This window comes from Humulus lupulus, chromosome 1, assembly GCF_963169125.1.
Source record: "Humulus lupulus chromosome 1, drHumLupu1.1, whole genome shotgun sequence".
NCBI lineage: Eukaryota > Viridiplantae > Streptophyta > Magnoliopsida > Rosales > Cannabaceae > Humulus > Humulus lupulus.
This window is the reverse complement of record NC_084793.1, coordinates 142046995-142064783: the sequence shown is the minus strand read 5'-3', so window position 1 is coordinate 142064783 and position 17789 is coordinate 142046995. Positions and strand designations below refer to the sequence as shown.

Below are 17789 nucleotides of genomic sequence, written 5' to 3'. Positions count from 1 at the left end.
GTACGCAAAGGAAAAAAACTCTAACCTTGTTTGTTTTAGTGATGCTGATTGAGCAGGCAATGTAGATGACAGAAAAAGTACAAGTGGTGGATGTTTCTATCTAGGGAACAATCTGGTTTCCCGGCATAGCAAGAAACAAAATTGAATCTTCTTGTCAATTGTCAAGGCTGAGTACATAGCTGCGGGAAGCTGTTGTGGATGAAACAAATGATGACAGATTATGGGTTTGATCTTAACACGTTGACTATTTTTTTGTGTGTGATAATACTAGTGCCATTAATATCTCAAAAAATCATGTTCAACACTCTTGTACTAAGCACATTGACATTCATCATCATTTTATCAGGGAACTTGTTGAAAATAAAACTTTGGTCTTAGAATATATTGAGACTAACAATCAAATTGCAGATATTTTCACAAAAGCCTTTGATACAGTCAGGTTTGATTCCCTCAGGAAATCCTTGGGGGTTTGTACCAATTAAATATTGTTTGTGTTGTGCTATATCCCTGTGCTAGAAAAAGTTGCTTGATGTCTTCTTGTTCTTGTCCAAAGAGAAAGTCTCAAACATTATGACAAAATGTATTTTTACTACTTGTTAGACTTTATAGTTAATATATATCATGCACATTTAAAAAAAATCAAATCAAAATAAATAGTCCTTCCAACTAATATTCTTCCAAATCAATCAATGTTTATAGTGTGATCCTTAAAAGGTATTTTCAGGCTCCATTTTAGAATAGAGCTATCTGCACTGTTGTGTGCTTGCTATCTTTGAGTAAGTTGGAATTATGTAAAAAAAATTATGTAGAAGATATTCTACCACTGATAAAAGCTGCCTTCAATGTAGTGTGAAAGCGTCTAATTTGGGTACTTTTTGAGAAAAATGCTAAAAATTGCACATAGGGCAATGACCTTGAAAAATGCTAAAATTGCTATACAGGGCAATGATCTCTGCTTTCACAATCACATACAAATGCTTAAGATATATTGTTGGAAAAATTTGTAAGACTCATACACACTTATTAATTTGGATAAACTATTTTTTGTGACAGGAGTAAATATTTTGTGTTATTTAAAAAAAAAAAAAAAGCATGATTTATATTAAATATATTTTCTAACTTTATAGTAAAAATATGTTATGTATTAATGTTTGTTACTTTCTCCAAGGACAGGGCACGAAGGCATTGGGCACAATTAGAATGAGATATTTTTGATACTTTTGGGTATTTACTATATATAAATAATAATAATATTTTTTAAAAAAAAAGAATAAAATAAAAAGGGGGAATCCAATCCGTGCGTATATAAAAAAAAAAAGGCAAGTTGTTATGTTTTTTTGTCTCTTAAATAATTCTTTTTGACCAAAAGTTTCTTTTTTCGGCTTGTTTCCCATTTGTGTTTTTGTGTAAATGTTGAAAGTTTCTTTTTGGGGATATTTTCGTGCACTTTCCTAAATGTATATTCACATATATCCTAAAAAATGGAATAAGATCAAGTCCCTAATTCTCCAATTCTTTATATTCGGTCAACTAGGGTCCCATTCTTAAAACCGACACCTTCCTCTTCTTCTTCTTCTTTTTTTTTTTTTTTTGGTTTCTCTTTTCCTCGTGGTAGTCTTTCCTTCTTTGCCATGCAACCATGGTGAAAACTAGGGGAAGTGGATCACGATCTCTCAAGGACTTGAAGGCTGGTTCTTTATCTACATCACCCTCACTCACCAAGAAAAAGGCTCAAAAGAGCACCTTTTCTCAGCCAAGCCTTATTGACGCAACCACCACCACAAAGCAAAGCCGTGGTGATTCCAGATCTCGAAGCCCCCAAGGCTCCAATTGGCTCACCTTCAACGATGGCTCCACTCGCCTATGCTCTTGGGTCTTCCAAAAAAGCCCGAGCATCTCTCTCTAACGATGGCTCCGATCATGAAGTTGGTTCGGCTAAAACCCATTCTGACTCCACCGATTCTCCTGATGTTCGTGCACCCAAGAAGAAAAAAAAGGGTGGTTCCAGGTTTCCTCTTCTCGAAAATCCTCTTGGTCCAAAGGTTCTCACCCTTCAGATTCCACTCCAAAAGCATCTTCTTCCACGGATTCCACTTCTCTCTCCAAGTTTCAGACAAAGGTGAAGAAAATTCCTCCACCGTGTTCCTCCTTTGAATCTGACCCATCTGAAGCGTTTGTGCCGTCTAACGTTGATCCTCTAGAAGATGATGCCTAAATTGATGATGATGTTGCATCTGAAGTCGAAAGTGACCCATCAGATGACCCTTTTGTTTCTCCAAATGGCAAGAAAGTTGTGAAAATTCCCGAGCTTCAATCAAAATCACTCGTGGTTCCTAAAGCCACAACAGGTTCATCTTTTAAAGCTCACTCTTTGAATTTCTGTTTCAATGACAATGAGAAAAATATGAAGCATTATGTGCATAGAGATTTTATTTGTGAGAAATTTTTTTCTTTCTTTGCACATAGAGTGTTTGGGGTCATTAAGAATATTTAGGATAGAGGGTGGCTGGGATCATTAACTGGTTTTGGTGGTTTTGTCCCTCAGGTTGTTAAGGAATTCTATGCTAATCTTAATGATGAATTGGTTGATAGCAAGTCTTTTATGTTTGGTCAAGTTTATGTTTGCGGTCATTGGTATTTGTTACTGCTGAAATTGCCAAGGTACTCAATGTGCCTTCTGTTGTTGCCAATGATGCGGTGGATTTCAACAAAGATATGGTATTATCTGAATTAGTGGGGCAGAATATGGTTTGGGAACAACACTCGGTTCTCAAAGTGACTGATCTTACTCATTACTATGCCGTGCTTCACAAGTTTGCCTTCTACAACTGAATTCCCTCCACTCATTCATCCACCATTACCTTTGACACAACCTTCTTTCTGTTCAAAGTTGGGACTGGTCTCCAAGTTGATCTTGTTGCTCTTATTTTTTTACCAGATCACTGCCTTAGGAAATGCCAAAAAGAAAGGCCAATATTTGGTGTTTCCTCATTTGATCTACAAGTTGCTTGATTCTTAAAGGCCTCTCCGATTGGAATACGAAATCGTGACACCTCCCACAGCTAGTCTAGATTACAAACTTAAGAAGGAGTCCTCATCTGCCAAGAAGACTAAATGAATTGATCACAAGGCTAACTATACTGATTCTGTAGTCACTGAACTCACTGGTGTCAAGACCACTCTAGGAACTGTTCAGACTAAAGTTCGTAGTCTCCAGAATTGTCTCTCGACCATAGAGCAACTTCAGCGCACCATGATCTCAACTTGCTGCTGGTCCTTCCAAATGATGCCATCTATCCCTGTTTATGTTTTGGTTGCACCGTTTTCAATTTAAATAAATTGTAAAAAAATGCTTTTGTGTTTTTTTGTTTGGCTTCTTTTTGTTTGTGTTTATTTTACTCCTTTGGCTTATTGATAGACAACAAGGGGGATAAATATTTATTTTGTCATTGCGATATTGATTATCTTGTTTGTGTTATTGATTATTATTGAGATGACTATCGCATGGGGAGTAATTACATTACTATTTTGCTCTAAAGAGTTTGTCTTTGTAGGGTCTTTCACAATAAAGTCTTAAAATATTTTTGTCTATCAAGTTGCCAAAGGGAGAGATTGTAAAAACCTTTATTGACTAACTTTATTTTAGACACTATTTTAAGTAAATCGAGAAAAATCAGTAGTATATCCTTAATTAATTGTCACATGATTCTGCTGGTTTTAGTGTGAAAATATCTTCTAGTGTGAATGCAATAGCTTAAGATGGAGTCTTACATTGTTTAAGTCAATACTTTTGTACACACTATTTCTTTACTGATTAGTTTATTCTCTAGGCGTGATCCCGTGGATGTAGGTTATCTGAAAAGATTTTTGAACCACATAAAAATTCTCGTGTATTGAATTTTTACCTGTTTTCTTGCTTTTGTTTAAACAGTTACATAAGTAGTGTTAACAAAACTAAAATTTGTCTAAACATCTTAATCAAGATTCCGTATTTAACTAAGTTATTTATTTTAAATAAATTGTAAATTTCAGCCTATATATAAATATATATATATATATATATATATATGCTTACATGGCATGTCAAAGAGAAGAGGCAAAGATAAAACAATAATAAAAGAGAGTTGTGGAGTTGTCAGACTGATTTAAGATAAACTAACTTATACGGTCGTTGCATTTTATCCTCTTCACTCTCAGTTCCCGCGACTGAGATACTTGCTCTTCCTTAGCTTCAAAATCTCCACAAATGGAGGTTCTCAACCACAGCTTAACCTCCAAACCATTTTTCCAAAAACCCCTTTCCCTCCTTAAGCCACCTTATTTTGACTCCAACTTCAAAGCCACGTTCATTCTCCCTGCTTCTCGTTTTGATCATAACTCCAAGAAGAGACCTTTTCCATTCACCATTATCTCTTGTAGGCTTAAAAGCCCTCAAGATAACAAGAAGAACCAGAACCCTATAACCAAGAAGATTATACTCTCCGAAGGAGCACCACCGCCATTGGCAACCGAGAATGAGGAAGTTGAGGGAAATCCCGGTCCCAGTAATAAGAATGGGGTCTTCAGCTTTGCTAAGAGAATTCCCAGAAAGGTTTTGGCTGTTTTGTCTAATCTGCCTCTGGCTATAGGAGAGATGTTCACTGTTGCTGCTCTCATGGCTATTGGTAATGTACTACTGTCTATTAATTCTAGTACTTTGCCGTTTTAGATTTTGTGTTTTTTTGGTTTTGTCGTTTGGAGCTTATAAGCTGATCAAATGTTGTCAGTTGCCTTAATTTTTTTAAATTTTCATTGACACTTAAGAGAATTCTTTAGTACATGAATTTTGAATGGCTTATGATAATACTATATATGTATATACCGTTATCTGCAATACCTTTTTATTTCTGTTTGTTTATACAATGGTTTTGCAGGAACTTTCATTGATCAAGGTGAGGCCCCAGATTTCTATTTCCAGAAATACCCAGAAGACAATCCAGTTTTGGGATTCTTCACATGGAGATGGGTTCTTACTCTTGGGTTTGATCACATGTTCTCTTCTCCTGTTTTTCTTGGTACTCTAATTCTCCTTGGGGCATCACTAATGGCATGTACTTACACAACGCAGATTCCCCTTGTCAAAGTTGCGAGAAGGTTTGATATTCTTTACATAGTTTCTTCAATATTTAGTTGGGTAACTTTTGAACTAAACCAGGAATTTACTTGTAAAATAGATGGAAGTTTATGCATTCTGCGGAGTCTGTTCGTAAGCAGGAATTTTCTGACACTCTACCAAGAGCATCAGTGCAAGATTTGGGTGTCATTCTGATGGGAGCTGGATACGAGGTTGTATTTTGCATAGTATTGCTTTTCTTTTCATTTCCTCCCAATTTTTCCCTTTTGATTTTTTATTGGTTTCCTCCGTTAGTTCCTGATATGTTCATCCCCATTATTTTGTGAAAGTCAATTGTTAAGTTTATGTTTAATTCTTATCTTAATAACTATTTTATATAGTATCAAATCTCAGACCCTTGTTACAAAAGGACTAAACTTTACCAGCACAATGTACTTCATTCCCCATCTAGGTAGATTTCATTTCCTCAACTTGGGTGGTCAAGAGTGTGTAGTACTTATAATGCAATACTGTATTGATACATGAAATGGTTAGAAGCAAGTGCAATACGTGTTGAAGATTATGCATTAAGTTTATTGAACTTGTATAGCAGACTGGTTTTCAAGCCATATAATCAACATAGATCTCTCACTATCATGTGGGAATCTCTGATCACTGCTTATGATTTATATTCTGAGATATTTTAATCCATTATTAATTCAAAAGGGTTTTATTGATATAGGTATTCTTGAAGGGCCCATCCTTGTATGCCTTCAGGGGGCTGGCTGGCCGGTTTGCTCCTATTGGAGTACATATAGCAATGCTGCTAATAATGGCAGGTGGAACACTAAGTGCAGCTGGGAGCTTCAAAGGAACAGTCACAGTGCCGCAGGGGCTGAATTTTGTGGTCGGAGATGTATTAGGCCCAACTGGGTTTCTCTCTACTCCAATTGAAGCTTTTAATACAGAAGTTCATGTCAATAGATTCTACATGGATTTCTATGACAGTGGGGAGGTAGATGTTGAAAGGGAATCTAATTTGTTGATTTATATATATTTCTTTAAAAGTCTAAAGTCAAAATGACTGTAAGAAGCCGTTGATACGCCTTCTTCTTCTTAATAGTTTATCTTTAGCATTATCATTTAGAATCTCTGTGATACCATTTACCATTCCATGTGCTTGTTTGATTGTTTCTGTTATTTGGTGTGTATGATAATTTTTTTTCTTTTCCTCTGGTTTATGTAATAGGTATCACAATTCCACACTGACCTTTCGCTATATGGCCTTGATGGAAAGGAGATCCTGAGGAAAACAATTAGTGTAAATGACCCTTTAAGGTACGGAGGAATCACTATATACCAGACCGATTGGAGTTTTTCAGCACTGCAAATAATTAAGGATGATGAAGGGCCTTTTAATTTGGCTATGGCACCTCTTCAGATAAATGGAGACAAAAAGCTTTATGGAACCTTCTTACCAGTAGGAGATGTTAATTCTCCTAATGTCAAGGGAATGTATGTCCTTTTCTTACTGCAACTTTAATTTCTACTGCTTTCTATTACTGGTATCTTTCATTCTTATTTATTTATTACCACTTTTTAATGTTCCCTCTTTTAAATTTATTGTTGACATTTAAGAAGGTAACGAAAATTCAAAAGTTTATGTATTGATTATAGCCGTTTTTTCCTTGTTTATAGGAGTAGTGGTTATTTCCTTTATTCTGTATTCATGGAGATTATTTGTATTTCTTCCCTATATATTCTTATTGTTCGAGGTTGTAAAATACACATAATTTTATTTCCTCACTTCTTGATGGTATCTGTAGAAATATCATTGTAAATAACTAGAGTAATTTGTACAACTAATTTTAGGTTGTAATTGACAGCTAGGTTTAGGTTGTATTTTTTCCTTATTTTTGTCTAGCTCTGTATATTCAATCTATATATAGGCCTTACTATTCATCAATAAAATCAGATTAGAAGTATTATTCTCAAAATCCAACATGGTATCAGAGCATTTGTAGTCCAAAATTGGGAAATCTTTCCAATTTTTTTTCTATCGTTAAAAAAAATTAGGGTTTAGTTATTTGAGGCTCAATCTTAGAAATCCGTTTTCGAGTTGTCTTCTAATCTCACCTCCTGCCCAGAAAGCTTGCCCCAACCCCGATCGGCAAAACCCCAAGTTTGGGGTCTAGACTAGTGGCGTGTGAGTCACAAGCGCCGCCTCAATCTCCAGTGGTTCTCCCACGTGCCGCGCGCGTGTAGGTGCATGATAGCGTCTCCGGCCTCCTTTCTCCAGCGTCTTCCAACTCGGCACTCCCTGCTTCAGCTGTGACTATTTATCTGGGGTTCTCCCACGATTTCATCAAAAAGTTGCATCTTTGGCTAAGTTTTTCCTCTCCTAAGTGTGCATCAATCTTTTTTTGAATTTTTTTTTCTGACTTCTCTGCATAACCTCATAAAAAAAAAATCAGTTCAAATCTCAATGGCTGCACTAGCCAACTCCTCTTCCTCAGAAATCCCATCCTCAAATATTCAATTTCCAAATTCAATGACTACTCAATCTCAGTCACTAAATCTCATAAATCTTTCTCAAATTCATGGGAGTCCTCTATCAACTATTTGTCACAATGTCAGCCCCTTCTCGAAAGACCAAAGTTAGCCACTTCTCAAACCACATTCGAATTCTCTTCGACAGTTTATGCAGCAGCCAGATCGATCCTCAACCGAGGCAAATGTCAGTATAATGTGTCATCGAGGTTCTACATCTCACACATTTACTGCAACCTCCAACAAAGGTACTTGGATAGTTGATTCAGGGGCTTCCGACCACATGACAGGTAATTTCCAAGTCTTCACCACCTTCAAACCATGTGCTCATTCCCACATAGTCAGAATTGCCGATGGATCTCTCTCAAAAGTGATAGGGATTGGCTCTGTAACATTATTAGATGACCTTCTCCTTTCATCTATTCTATTTGTCCCTAAACTAAAATACAATCTTCTTTCCATAAGCAAACTTACTCGAGATCTGAATTGTGTAACTAAATTCTATCCAAATCTTTGTGAATATCAGGTCGAGGGCTCGGAGAAGGTGATTAGCAGTGCTGAAATGCATGATGGGCTCTATATTCTCAAGGATTCTCCTAAAAGTAAACAGAATCTAAATGCATAAATCAAGTTGTGATAACCATTCCAATTTAGATTCTGTTTTAAAGTCTGTGTCAGTTTCGAATGAAAATCTCGTCATGTTGTGGCATTTTTGACTTGGACATCTAAATTTTGGTTATCTTGAAAAACTATTTCCTCAAGTTATTTGTCCACAAAAGATCAAAATTCTTTCATTGTGAAGTCTGTCAACTTGCTAAACATACTCGCAACTCTTATCCCAGTCTTCCTTATAAACCTTCACAACCTTTTTCGATGATACATAGTGATATTTGGGGACCCTCACGAGTAACAAATATTAGTGGATCTAGATGGTTTGTATCCTTTATTGATGATCATACTATGACAACATGGACATTCCTCATGAAAGAAAAACCTGAAATTACTTCCATTTTAAAAATTTTCCATTCCATGATTCAAAATCAATTTAACCGGAAAATCCAAATCCTGAAAACTGATAATGGAAAGAAATATTTTAATTCCATTCTTGGTCCATACTTGATAGATCAAGGAATTGTTCACATCAATTCATGTGTTGATACTCCGCAACAAATGGAGTGGCTGAGAGGAAAAACAGACATCTTCTTGAAGTTTCTAGATCTATCATGTTTTCAAATCATGTTCCTAAATAGTTTTGGGGAGAAGCCTTACTCACAATCACTTATCTCATCAATCGTATGCCTAGTCGTGTCCTACAATTCAAAGCCCCAAGAAATTTGTTACTTGCAACATTCCCTCATATCTCAGCCCTCTCCTCAGATCTTCCATTCAAAGTCTTCTGATGTACAACTTTTGTCCATGTTTATGATCACAAAAGAACAAAACTTGATGCAAAGTCTCACAAGTGTCTCTTCATCGGGCATTTCAACACTAAAAAATGGTACAAATGTTACTCCCCAATTACAAAAAGGGTCTATAACACCATGGATGTCACCTTTTTTGAACATCAATCTTTCTATCCCAAATCTGGTATTCAGGGGGAGCATTCACAGGAATATCAGCTTTGGGAAACTCTTCAGGATCATCAAGTTGCATTTCCTCAACCCAATGTTGTGGCACATGAACATCAACGTGCTCAGTCTTTGCCTATCCAACCAGATCAATCAACTCGTCCTTCCTTGCATTCTTTTCCTATCCAACCAGAAATTTGTCCAGAAAACACATCCAACTCGTCCTTCTCTATAGTCAATCCGACCTCACCTTCCTCAGAAAATCCAAGCACTCTCTCAAACTTACCACCACCTCAAACTCAAGCACAATTTGATATAGGTAACAAAGAATTTTGTGTTTATAGGAGAAGAAAAGTTGGGAATATAGAGGTCAACATGCAAGACAAGAACTATTCAAACACTCGTCAAAGCCCTCTCAACCCTGAAAATCATGAAGGTAAGGATTCTGTGACTCATGAGTTAGTTTCTCCTACTATTGATGATCTCGATCTACCAATTGCTCATCGGAAGGGTGTTAGAACTTGTAGCAATCACCCCATTGAAAAATATGTTGCTTATGGGAAACTAACACCTATCTATCGATGTCTCTTCTCATGATCTTATTCAGATTCCCACAGACATTTATGAGGCCTTGAAAGATCCTAAATGGAAGATTGCAGCGATGAAGAAATGAATGCACTTGAGAAAAATGGTACTTTGGTTCTCACTGAATTACCTCAAGGAAAGCAGATAGTTGGTTGTAAGTGGATTTTCACCATCAAGTATCATTCAGATGGGGGTATCAACAGATTCAAAGCTTAATCAGTTGCCAAGGGGTTCACTTAATCATATGGTGTTGACTATCAGGAGACCTTTGCTCCCGTTGCCAAACTTAATACAGTAAGAGTCTTATTATCACTTGCTGTAAATTGTGATTGGCCTTTATATTAGTTGGATGTAAAAAATGTTTTTTTGAATGGGGATCTTGAAGAAGAAGTCTATATGGAAATTCCACCAAGGATGAAGAAACACTCCAGTGGTCGAGTAGTGTGCAAACTTCTCAAATCTCTTTATGGCTTGAAACGGTCACCTCGGGCATGGTTTGACAAATTTGCAAAGTTAGTTGTCAAATATGGATATACTCAAAGTCAGGTTGATCATACTCTATTTTTCAAGTACTCTTCAACAAGGAAGCTAGCAATTCTCATTGTCTATGTGGATGACATAATATTAACTGGAGATGACTTAGGAGAAATTTCAAATCTCAAAAGACTTCTTGCCTCAGAATTTGAAATCAAAGATCTAGGAACCCTCAAATACTTTCTTGGTATGGAAGTAGCCCGATCGAAAGTATGAATTGTTATATCTCAGCGAAAGTATATCCTAGATCTTCTAAAGGAAACTGGAATGATTGGAAGCAAGCCAGTTGACACTCCCATGAATCCAAACTTGAAAATTAATCGAAGAGAGGATTCAACTCCAGTAGAGAGGGGGAGCTATCAAAGATTAGTAGGAAAACTAATTTATCTTTCTCATACTAGACCTGATATCGCTTTCTCTGTCAGTGTTGTCAGTCAACATATGCACAGTCCTTGTGAGGAGCACTTGGATGCAGTGTATCGTATTCTAAGGCATTTGAAAATGACACCAGGTCTTGGTTTGCACTATAGAAAACACAACAACCGAGACTTGGAAGTTTACATAGACTCTAGTTGGGCTGGAGAGCTGACTGACAGACGATCAATGAGTGGTTATTGCACCTATGTATGAGGTAATTTAGTTATGTGGTGCAGTAAAAGGCAGTCTGTGGTCTCAAGGAGTAGTGCAAAGTCTGAATATCGTACTTTGGCCTTAGGTATTTGTGAAGGGATGTGGATAAAAAAGGCTTATGAATGAATTGAGGTTTGACTCTCCTGAGTCCTTTAAAATGTACAGTAACATGTTGAAATAGACAGACACTTCATTTCTAAGAAGGTGAATTCAAATATCATTGAGCTCAACTATATTCCCACAAAGAAACAGATTGCCGACATCCTAACAAAGGCCCTACCAAGAACAAGTTTTGAAAAATTTAATTCCAAGCTGGGTTTGTATAACATATACAACACATCTTAAGGGGGAGTGTAGAAATATCATTGTAAATACCTAGAGTAATTTGTACAACTAATTTTAGGTTGTAATTGACAGCTAGGTTTAGGTTTTATTTTTTCTGTATTTTTGTCTAGCTCTTTGTATTTAGACTATATATAGGCATTACTATTCATCAATAAAATCAAATTATAAGTATTATTCTCAAAATCCAACAGTATCAGAGCCATAAGGTTTTCTTTTTCTCTCAGGAAATATTTTTTTCTGTCCAGCTCGGGTTGTCCTCTCCGGCGCTAGTAGCTTCTGTACTCTTTCAGCGATTCAGCTCTCCTCGACAGTTCAGACGTGAAGAAGCATGTCGTCACGATTGGGTCGATCCCTCTGTCGCACAATCAGGTCCATCACGTGCCAGCCCTAGCAACCTGCCACATGTCAAACAGTGAAGAAGTCTCCTCTCAAACTATTGGGCCTCACTTGGCCCAAACCCATACCCAAATCCATCCAAGTAGTTCTATGGGCTCCCTTTATAGCCCAGATAATGGTTCTCTCAATATCACAGCCCATAAGTTAGATGGAAAAAATTATCTCCAGTGGGCCCAATTAGTCAAACTTGTCATTTGTGGTCGTGGGAAACTTGGGGTACATTACAAGTGATCTCTCTGCACCCCCTTCCACTGATCCTACATGCAAGGTATGACAAGCTGAAAATTCTATTGTTCTTGCGTAGCTAATTAATTCAATGGACTCAAAAATCAGCAGCAAATATCTTTTCTTTAAGACTGCTAAAAAGGTGTGGGACGCTGCCCCAAAAAATGTATTATGATTTTGGTAATACTTCTCAAATTTTTGAAATTCGAACCAAGCTCAAAGAAATCAAGCAAGGTAATCAAATTGTTACCCAACATTTTTCGGACTTACAAGATTTGTGGCAGGAACTCGATTTATATCTAGATACCACACCACTGTGTGCTAACTGCACTACGATCCAGCGAAAATTGTTGGAAAAAGAAAGAGTTTTTGAGTTTCTTATTGGGTTAAACAGTAATCTTGATGAAGTCAGAGAGCGTTTGGTTGGTCGTTCCCCATTTCCTGACACTGAAGAAGCTTTCTCCGAGGTCAGATGTGAAGAAGCATGTCGTCGCATCATGCTAACCTCTCCCGATTTGCAGCCCATTGAGAGCTCTACACTAGTCCCAAAGACCGACCCACCACCATTTGGTAGATCCAATCCTGACCCTCAACCTAATCGCAAGGGTGACCGATCTTGGTGTGGTCACTGTCAACGTCATGGTCACACTCACTCTACTTGTTGGGAAATTCATGGAAAACCACTAAAATGGACTCCTCGTCGCCAAAATGACAGAAAGGCCTACCAAACTTAGTCTGAGAGTAGCACTAATAAGAGCACTGTCCCTTCAGTAACGAACAACTCGAACAGTTGTATACTCTCCTGAATCGATCTTCCATGACACCCAAATCTGGATCTGAATCCCATAGTGCTTCAGTGGCACACTGGTAATTTCTCTTCCGCTGCCCAAACTCCATGGATAATAGATTCCGGTGCAACAGATCACATGACAAGTTTATCTCATTTGTTTGATTCTTATTGTCCATGTTTGTCTAAGTCTAGTGTCAAGATTGCAGATGGCACTTAATCCCCTAAATTGTCTACTGATTTACTTCTTAAATTAGTACTTTTTGTTCCTTCTATGAAATGCAATTTAAATTCTGTTCACAAATTGACTGCCGATAACAATTGCCTTGCTAAATTTGTGTCCAATTCTTGCCAATTTCAGGATCTATCATCGGGGAGGATGATTGACAATGTTATGATTCCTGATGGACTTTATTTCCTTGACAGACAACATCCAACCAACAAAGTTTCAAGTTCATTTTCTACTTATGTTTCAAACTCTGTTTCTGATTCCAATTTTAGCACCATTATGTTATGGCATTGTCGACTTGGGCATCCAAATTTTTTATATTTAAAACATCTATTTCCATCTTTATTTATCAATAAAAAAGTTGCTGAATTTCAATGTGAAACCTGTCAATTTGCCAAACATACACGTGTTTCGTTTCCTCAAAAGATGTATACACCATCTAGTCCTTTCTCTTTTGTTCATAGTGATGTATGGGGAGCCTCCAAAGTCACTACTTCTCAGGATAAGCGTTGGTTTTTTACATTTATTGATGATCACACATATTACTTGGGTTTATTTGCTTAAACATAAGTCTGAAACACGTCAGGTTTTTCAAAACTTTCATCATATGATCCAAACACAGTTTCAAACCTCCATCTGAATTCTTCGTACAGACAATGGTACTGAATATTTCAATACCACTCTCGGTCCCTACCTTCTCCAAAATGGGATTGTTCATCAAAGTTCGTGTGTGGATACTCCGCAACAGAACGGGGTTGCTTAACGGAAAAATCGCCATCTCTTAGAAGTAGCTCGTGCTCTTATGTTCACTATACATGTTCCAAAATATCTTTGGGGCGATGATGTTCTCACTGCTACTTACCTCATTAACCGTCTTCCAAGTCGACCCCTTCAATTCAAGACACCATATTTTGTCCTTCAGTCTCTCTATCATCACACTTCTTCAAACAATGCCAGTCAAAGTTTTTGGCTGCACTGCATTTGTTCACGTTCACTCCCACATTCAGAGTAAACTTGATCCTAGAGCAATAAAAACAGTGTTCATAGGTTATTCTCCTGCCCATAAAGAATATCGTTGCTATTGTCCACTCACAAAAATATCATACATCTCAAGTGATGTAACTTTTTTTTGAAAATGTTCCATACTTCACTCCCACCTTGCTTCAGGGGGAGCACAGCCATCACAAGCAAGAAACTCAGTGGTCGTGGGGTTTAGAATTACCTCTAGACACTCCATTCCCTTCAGATCCAGAAAAAGAAAATCCTCCTTATGAAAATCCTTCTTCTTCTAAGGAAATCTTAGAAACAGAAAGACCTCCTCAAGATCAAAACTTGCAGAAAGAAATTCGGGTGTATTTCAGAAGAAATAAACAAATCACGAATCCTCATCATAGTCAAGAGTCCGATCCTGTGATAGAACCACTTCCCTTAGATGATCCAGGTACTCCTCCCTCAAACACTCAGTCAGATCTAAACATTCCTATTGCATTAAGAAAATGAACTAGATCTTGCACTTAACACCCTATTTCAAAATTCATCTCTTATTCAAAATTATCACCTCCATTTAAAGTTTTTACCTTTAGTCTATCAGATGTTGTGATTCCCAAGAACATCAACGAAGCACTTGATACTCCTCAGTGAAAGCAACAATTCTTGAAGAGATAAAAACACTTGAACAGAATGGAACTTGGAGATTAGTGGAGTTACCACCAAATAAAAAGATAATAGGGTGCAAATGGGTGTTTACAGTCAAGTACAATGCAAATAGATCTATTGAAAGGTACAAAGCTCAGTTAGTGGCAAAGAGGTTTACGCAAACTAATGGAATTGACTACACCGAGACATTCACTCTGGTTGCGAAACTCAATACTATCAGAGTTTTGCTCTCGCTAGCAGTCAACTTGGATTGGGAGTTGCATCAACTCGATGTAAAAAATACTTTCCTGAATGGTGAGCTGGAAGAAGAAGTGTACATGAGTCAACCTTTGGGTTTCGAAGAATCTCCAAATACATCCAAAGTCTGCAAACTAAATAAATCTCTCTATGGTCTAAAACAATCTCCTCGAGCATGGTTCAATCATTTTCTGAAGGTTGTCAAGGGGCTTGGGTACATGCAAAGTCAAACTGATCATACTCTCTTTGTCGAACATTCAGGAAAAAGAAAAATGTCAGAACCGATCGTTTATATTGATGACATAATTGTCACTGACAACCATACTAGAAATGTTGGCAATGGAGTCTGATTAAAGAAATGTTGGCAAAGGAGTTCGAAGGTACCAACAGCTAGTAGGGAAGCTTATCTACCTCTCACATACTAGACCCGACATTGTCTTTGCAGTAAGTCTATATGCATGATCCAAGGACATCTCAATGCAGTATATAGAATTATGAGGTATCTCAAGCAAACACCAGGAAAATGTTTTTTCTTTGAAAAAACAACTGAGAGGAAGGTTGAAGTGGTCACAGATGCAGATTGAGCTGGGTCAATTGATGATAGAAAATCTACATCTGGATATTGTACGAATGTATGGGGTAATGTGGTAACATAGCAAAGCAAGAAGCAAACAGCGGTTGCAAGAAGCAACGCAGAAGCATAATATTGAGGCATGGCCCATGGAGTGTGCGAATAAATATGGATTAAACGCCTACTAGAGGAGTTAAAAATTGAGTATGAAGCTCCTATTCAGCTTTACAGTGATAATTAGTCTACCATCAGCATTGCACATAATCCTGTACATCATGATTGAACTAAGCATGTTGAAGTGGACCGTCACTTCATCACAGAAAAGATTGATGGAGGAATCATAAGCATTAGATATGTACATACAGATCAACAGCTAGCCGATATTTTCACAAAGGGTTATCCGAGTGGGTATTTGATTTTCTTGTAAACAAACTTGGACTTATCAATATCTATATTCCAGCTTGAGGGGTATTGTTGACAGTTACAAAGGTTACGAAAAATCAAAAGTGTGTATTGATTATAGCTGTTTTTTCCTTGTTTATAGGAGTAGTGGTTATTTCCCTTATTCTGTATTCATGGAGATTAATTGTATTTTTTCCCGATATTCTTATTGTTGTAGGTTGTAAAATACACAGAAATAAAACACAGATTTTTATTTCCTCACTTCTTGATTTATATTGAGTAACCCTAGGATATAATGGCGTTTTTCCTGCATTGAGAGGTTTCTCTCAACCTCTGTACTGCTTCCTTTTAGGTTTTAGTTTTCAATTTTAACTTTTATATCCTTGAGGTTTCAGAGTTAAGATTCTTATTAGGATCTGTCGAAGTTATCAGACACATATAAACCACCCAAACCCACATCACATAGAATAAGAGAGAGAGGAGAGAAAAAGTTGTCTCAGTGCTGTCGATCGTGTTTACTATGAAAGATGGATGTATTATTATGGTGTTATGCCTTAGGCTTATAATTGAAAGATGGTAAAAGTGGCATATTAATCTAAAATAGCATAATATTTGCTGGATTGCTGCGTTTAGCTTAGATAAAACTGATGTTCTTTTCTCATATTATATGTATTTTAGATCAATGCTTGCTCGTGATCTACAATCCATCGTCTTGTATGATCAAGAAGGAAAATTTGTTGGAGTTCGAAGACCAAACTCTAAACTTCCAATCGAAATTAATGGAACTAAGATTCTTATAGTTGATGCAATAGGGAGTAGTGGTCTTAACTTGAAGGTAAAATGATATAAATTTATTTTAGTATGCTATCTGCAATGTCTCTAACTCTGCTTTCACTATTAACTGGATCACTTTGTTCTTTGCTAGACTGATCCTGGGGTGCCAATTGTATATGCGGGATTTGGTGCTTTGATGCTCACTACTTGCATCAGTTATTTGTCTCATGCACAGGTGAAATATCGGTTTTCATTGTTGATTTGAGCTAAATATTAGATGGGTCCCACTAAGTAAAAGTGATTTGCCAGTGTAATTTGTGTGTGCTTATTGATATTGTATATGCTTCAAAATCTATGCAGGACTATATATATTTATAACTGAGTGGACTTCTGCTGTTCATTCATGTTCCTAAGACTTTCTCAGTTATCTAGAATACTGATGCCTATACTTCTCTTCACATTTCGATCATTCCAAAAAAATAACACCCCCTGTCATCAGCTAATGTGAATGATGATAAACTCAGAGTAGGATTATATATAGAAACTACATTTTTATTTTTATTTTTGCAAAATTTAAAACCTCGATTCATATGTTCTTGTGTTTAATGATTTCCTCTGCAATGAATCGAAAGATATGGGCATTGCAAGATGGAACATCCGTGGTTGTTGGAGGAAAGACCAACAGAGCAAAAGCTGAATTTCCAGACGACATGAATCGCTTGCTCGATCAGCTTCCAGAATTAGTTGAATCATCTCCGGCCAAGTAATTTGGCTCCATCTATGCCACCCTCACACTGCTGATAGATTTAAAGAGCACTTCACGGAGGACCCTAGCTTTCATTTGGAATTTTGTTTGAGGTAAAGGGATCCAAATATGGTATCAGCTCAATTTTATTGTTTAGTTAACCGATAAGCAAAGGCTACTTTCCAGAAATTTGGGACGAGCAAGTTAATTTGGCTTTTCAGAATGTATAGTTACTGCTCTGAATTTTTGTATTATTGTAACCAGGGGCGTCTCTTAGCGTTGAGACGATGACATGTAAACTATCTTTATTACCAGCTACATATGCAACTTACCGTTGTAATTACCATACAAAGTTCAGAATCATAATACTTGAATACAGTATATTATTCTTCGTAAATGAAACGTTTCTTTCCTTTACGGACACTTTTAAATGGTGGAATATCATTATTGTGTCAGCAATTAA

The 17789-nt window shown here is 36.9% G+C and overlaps 1 protein-coding gene across 2 annotated transcripts; it reads left to right on the top strand.

The window, feature by feature from the left end:
* Positions 1–4148: 4148 nt before the first annotated feature.
* On the top strand, positions 4149–17743 carry LOC133798515 (cytochrome c biogenesis protein CCS1, chloroplastic). 2 transcript variants are annotated; one of them, XM_062236845.1, is made up of 8 exons: positions 4149–4664; positions 4914–5133; positions 5214–5325; positions 5835–6107; positions 6342–6607; positions 16486–16642; positions 16733–16816; positions 16942–17201. In XM_062236845.1, exons 1-8 carry the CDS (start codon positions 4247–4249, stop codon positions 16957–16959), a joined length of 1548 nt encoding a protein of 515 aa, XP_062092829.1. In that variant the 5' UTR covers positions 4149–4246; the 3' UTR covers positions 16960–17201. The 2 variants fall into 2 exon arrangements, with proteins under 2 accessions (XP_062092829.1, XP_062092821.1); XM_062236837.1 differs by lacking the exon at positions 16942–17201 and adding an exon at positions 17214–17743 and having other exon boundaries at positions 4150–4664.
* Positions 17744–17789: the final 46 nt, after the last annotated feature.

What these genes read in the sequence shown, in the direction of transcription:
- LOC133798515 (XM_062236837.1), top strand. Translation starts at nt 4,247, where the DNA reads ATGGAGGTTCTCAACCACAGCTTAACCTCCAAACCATTTTTCCAAAAA. An exon ending in ATTTCTATGACAGTGGGGAG is followed by an intron (nt 6,108 to 6,341) that starts GTAGATGTTGAA and finishes TTTATGTAATAG; the next exon opens with GTATCACAATTCCACACTGA. An exon ending in GTAGTGGTCTTAACTTGAAG is followed by an intron (nt 16,643 to 16,732) that starts GTAAAATGATAT and finishes GTTCTTTGCTAG; the next exon opens with ACTGATCCTGGGGTGCCAAT.